The sequence below is a fragment of the Diaphorina citri genome, unplaced genomic scaffold (genome assembly GCF_000475195.1).
Source record: "Diaphorina citri unplaced genomic scaffold, Diaci psyllid genome assembly version 1.1 scaffold9862, whole genome shotgun sequence".
Lineage (NCBI taxonomy): Eukaryota > Metazoa > Arthropoda > Insecta > Hemiptera > Psyllidae > Diaphorina > Diaphorina citri.
In genome coordinates this window covers 415-1639 of record NW_007387236.1, presented here as the reverse complement: position 1 = coordinate 1639, position 1225 = coordinate 415, and the positions used below count along the sequence as shown (strand labels likewise).

The 1225-nt window shown below is 46.3% G+C and overlaps 1 protein-coding gene across 1 annotated transcript; it reads left to right on the top strand.

The window, feature by feature from the left end:
• Positions 1-345: 345 nt before the first annotated feature.
• On the top strand, positions 346-996 carry LOC103522633 (jmjC domain-containing histone demethylation protein 1-like; the record flags this gene model as incomplete). The annotated part of the gene is made up of 2 exons (XM_008487729.1): positions 346-377; positions 759-996. Coding segments are annotated over exons 1-2 (251 nt in total), but the record flags the coding sequence as incomplete, so codon positions are not given.
• Between the last annotated feature and the right edge of the window lie 229 nt (positions 997-1225).

Genomic DNA, 1225 nt, shown 5'->3' with positions numbered 1-1225 from the left:
ACGGCGGGGTCAAAAAAATTGTATCATGCAAATGATGGATTCCGTGGCTGGCTGTTGCGGGGCCCACTCAGTCTCGTGAGGAAAATGAGTAGCTATGTAAAATATAAATTCGCATAGCGATCGATGCCAGCATGTTAGATAAGGTGTTGGGATTATTGAGATTTTTTGGAAAATCCTACAATGCTGGATTGAGCACCAAAGTTGTGATATAGTAACACAAAGAAACGGCATTTATTTAGTGTCATTATTTTGTTGTTGACGTTAAGAGTCGGACTGTCGAACACGGGACCTTCTGCTTGAAAAGCAAGCGCTTTACCACTCTCTCCCAATATTTTTCTCTGTGGATCCTAGCCTGTGGACTCGAATGAACTTGACAGGTGAGTAATAGAACCACACTACCATCACGTGAGCTCACGTGACGTGATAGTGTGGCTGTCCTGAACGGGGTTACCTACAATATTATGGGAAAACTTTGAATCGCATCTTTCTGACTCCCCATGAACTCACGTGACGTGAAGTGATGGTAGTTTGTTTCTACCTTTAATCTACCTCGGTGGCGTAGTGGTCAAGACGCTCGCCTGGTAAACAGGAGGGCGTGGGTTCAATCCCAGCTGAGGTATGGAATTTTTGATCCTCAATGTAATTTGAGAATTTAACCACAGTAATAGTAGTAGCCTACTACTGGAGTAAAGGGACTTTTCAGTCCTATTGGAGAATAAGCACCGTTATTATTGTTCTATTCCCCTCTCCCCCTTCAGGCAAACATCTGACAGCCCACTGTCTCAACGGGATTGTCCGTCGTCAGCCCCGTGCCCTAATTCTGGACTGGACAGCCATCGCTAAGCGACAACTAGCCTGGCTAGTGGTACGTCTGCCCCAATTGAAGGAGCTGTCCCTACAGGGCTGCTCCTACATGGGCGTAGCTGCCCTGAGAACGTGCACATGTCCCCCTCTGCTTTCCCTGGATCTCAGCTTTGTCAATGGTAAGAATCTGCTGCTTCTACTACTTCTTATTTTTCTTCATCTAGTCAGCTCCCATGGCCTAGTGGTCACTGCACTCGCACGCGGGAAACCAGGTTCGATTCACGGCGGGGTCAAAAAAATTGTTTCATGCAAATGATTTGATATCGAACCAGGCGGTGCTGAACCATGTGAATAATATGGGAGCGGAACGCGTGCTTAAAATTGTGGAGAACAAGCTGATTACGACCAAGAATTATAAGTG